General features: G+C 29.6%; 1 protein-coding gene across 1 annotated transcript; it reads left to right on the forward strand.

Moving 5' to 3' along the window:
- The first annotated feature begins 378 nt into the window (after positions 1–378).
- Positions 379–1,657, forward strand: LOC131648023 (uncharacterized). The gene is made up of 2 exons (XM_058917824.1): positions 379–865; positions 939–1,657. Exons 1-2 carry the CDS (start codon positions 587–589, stop codon positions 1,527–1,529), a joined length of 870 nt encoding a protein of 289 aa, XP_058773807.1. The 5' UTR covers positions 379–586; the 3' UTR covers positions 1,530–1,657.
- The last annotated feature ends 256 nt before the right edge of the window (positions 1,658–1,913 follow it).

Here is a 1,913-nt window from a genome sequence, read left to right on the forward strand (position 1 = left end):
TCTAACTCTTTCAATTCAAATAAAACATTTATATAAAAATATGAAAATATATCAAACATATTTATTTGAATACAATCAAAATCATAAAAAATTGATTTGTGGAGATGTAATGGCTCTAGTACACTAAAAATCCAATTCAATCTAATTCATAAAAAAAACACTACGTATTTAAGAAAATAAATAAAGATATTAATCAATTGAAAAAATGTAAAGATAAAAAAATAAAATAAACAAATAGGCACAACCGTTCTATTCAATATAATTCACAGATTTAGTAAAACTTCTAAAATCCAATTTTCAAGGGATACATTATTATCATTATTCTTATCTTCCAAACATGCATCACTTTTTTTAGGGATAATTTCCAAACATTTTCTAACAAACATCATCGAACAGCGAGACACAACCTTATCACAAAATCTCTCATTAAAACGAAACAAAACCAAAAAAAAATCTGAATGGTTTCATGTGAGAGATTTTGTTTCATTTCATAAGAAATGAATACTTTAAAACCCCCTTTTGTTGATTTTGATTCTTAACCAGAAAATCATAATATATATTATCCTATGTTCATTCATGTTATAATATGGAGTCGGTGCAAATGAACAAAGGTAAATACAAAAAATCGTTATTAATGTGTTTCAAAACCTTCGTGGATGAAGATGACGATTTAAAATCTTCGAGAAGAAGAACCTACAACGCCACCATCACCATCGATCCTGTTCTTGCGTATCTTGTTGCAGCGGATGTGGACGGTGTGGTTTTGTTTTCAACGGCGGCGAAGGAAGAATGCATAAATCATCGACGAAACGGAGGACGAGACACGTGGAATTCTCTCAAGATGGCGCTCAAGGGAACATCATTGGTATTTTTGTAAATATAACCAACTATTATTTTAATGTTCACAAGTTAATCAAATTATTATGATTTTATGACAGATGAAAAGGATTCATAGTAGAAGAAAAACAAAAAAGGATTCCATTTCCAGATCAAATACCAATACAAATTTTGGTGCTTCACGAACTCCCCAACAACTGAATCCCAACATCATCAATAAAAACAAACCTACACGAAGAACCACTTCAAACACTTTCTCAGATATTACTAATTCATCTACAATATTCCCCTCTTCACCATCTCAGAGTTCAACCATTTCATCAAACTCAGATTATGTGTCAAACACTCCCTCTCATGAAACCAATATCATACCAAAATTTCCATCATTAAATGGAACTAATGGAGTATCAAAGAAAAATATTGTTGAAGAAAAGAGGAAAGGAAACATAACTTTATGTATTCTTTGGATTTTTAGTCTATTCGTTTTGATTTTTTGGGGAAAATTGTTTGCCATATTATATACTTCAATTTGGTTCTATATTGTTTCTTCTAGAGAAATAATAAAATGCAAAAAGGTGGTTTCATTGCATAGAGAGAGCGATTTTGACTCTATTGATTATAAGAAGAAGAATATTATGGAAGGGATACTTAAGAAAAGTCATAGTCGTGCATCTCTTCTGACCTCTTCTTAGTCATAAGGGTCATATAAGATTTTTTATTAAATTTATTTTATTTATTTGAGCCTACTAAATTTGTAACCATTGTGAGCATGTAATTTTGTATATGTGATTTCCATGAAGAATTGGCTTTGGGTTGAAAATATGATGATTGATGGACTTGATGCTTAATGAATTGGTAAAATTTTACTATTTCATTTTTTTCTCCTAATAGTTTCAATCATGTTTTAAAATTATTTGTAGTTGGTATTTGTTATGAATATTCTTTTGAATCCGTATTTTTGGATGTTTTGGCGTGAACATGTTATCATAATTCATCTTTGTTTCTTTCGTCAGAGGTGGACTCAAATCATATTTATAGGATAATTTGAATCGTGTTGTTAGAAATCTTGTTTCTAA

This window comes from Vicia villosa, linkage group LG2, assembly GCF_029867415.1.
Source record: "Vicia villosa cultivar HV-30 ecotype Madison, WI linkage group LG2, Vvil1.0, whole genome shotgun sequence".
Classification (NCBI taxonomy): Eukaryota; Viridiplantae; Streptophyta; class Magnoliopsida; order Fabales; family Fabaceae; genus Vicia; species Vicia villosa.

Bases quoted from the DNA above. Each gene is read 5' to 3' on its own strand.
- LOC131648023 (XM_058917824.1), top strand. From the start codon at position 587: ATGGAGTCGGTGCAAATGAACAAAGGTAAATACAAAAAATCGTTATTA. The intron at 866-938 runs GTATTTTTGTAA...ATTTTATGACAG, and splicing joins CGCTCAAGGGAACATCATTG to ATGAAAAGGATTCATAGTAG.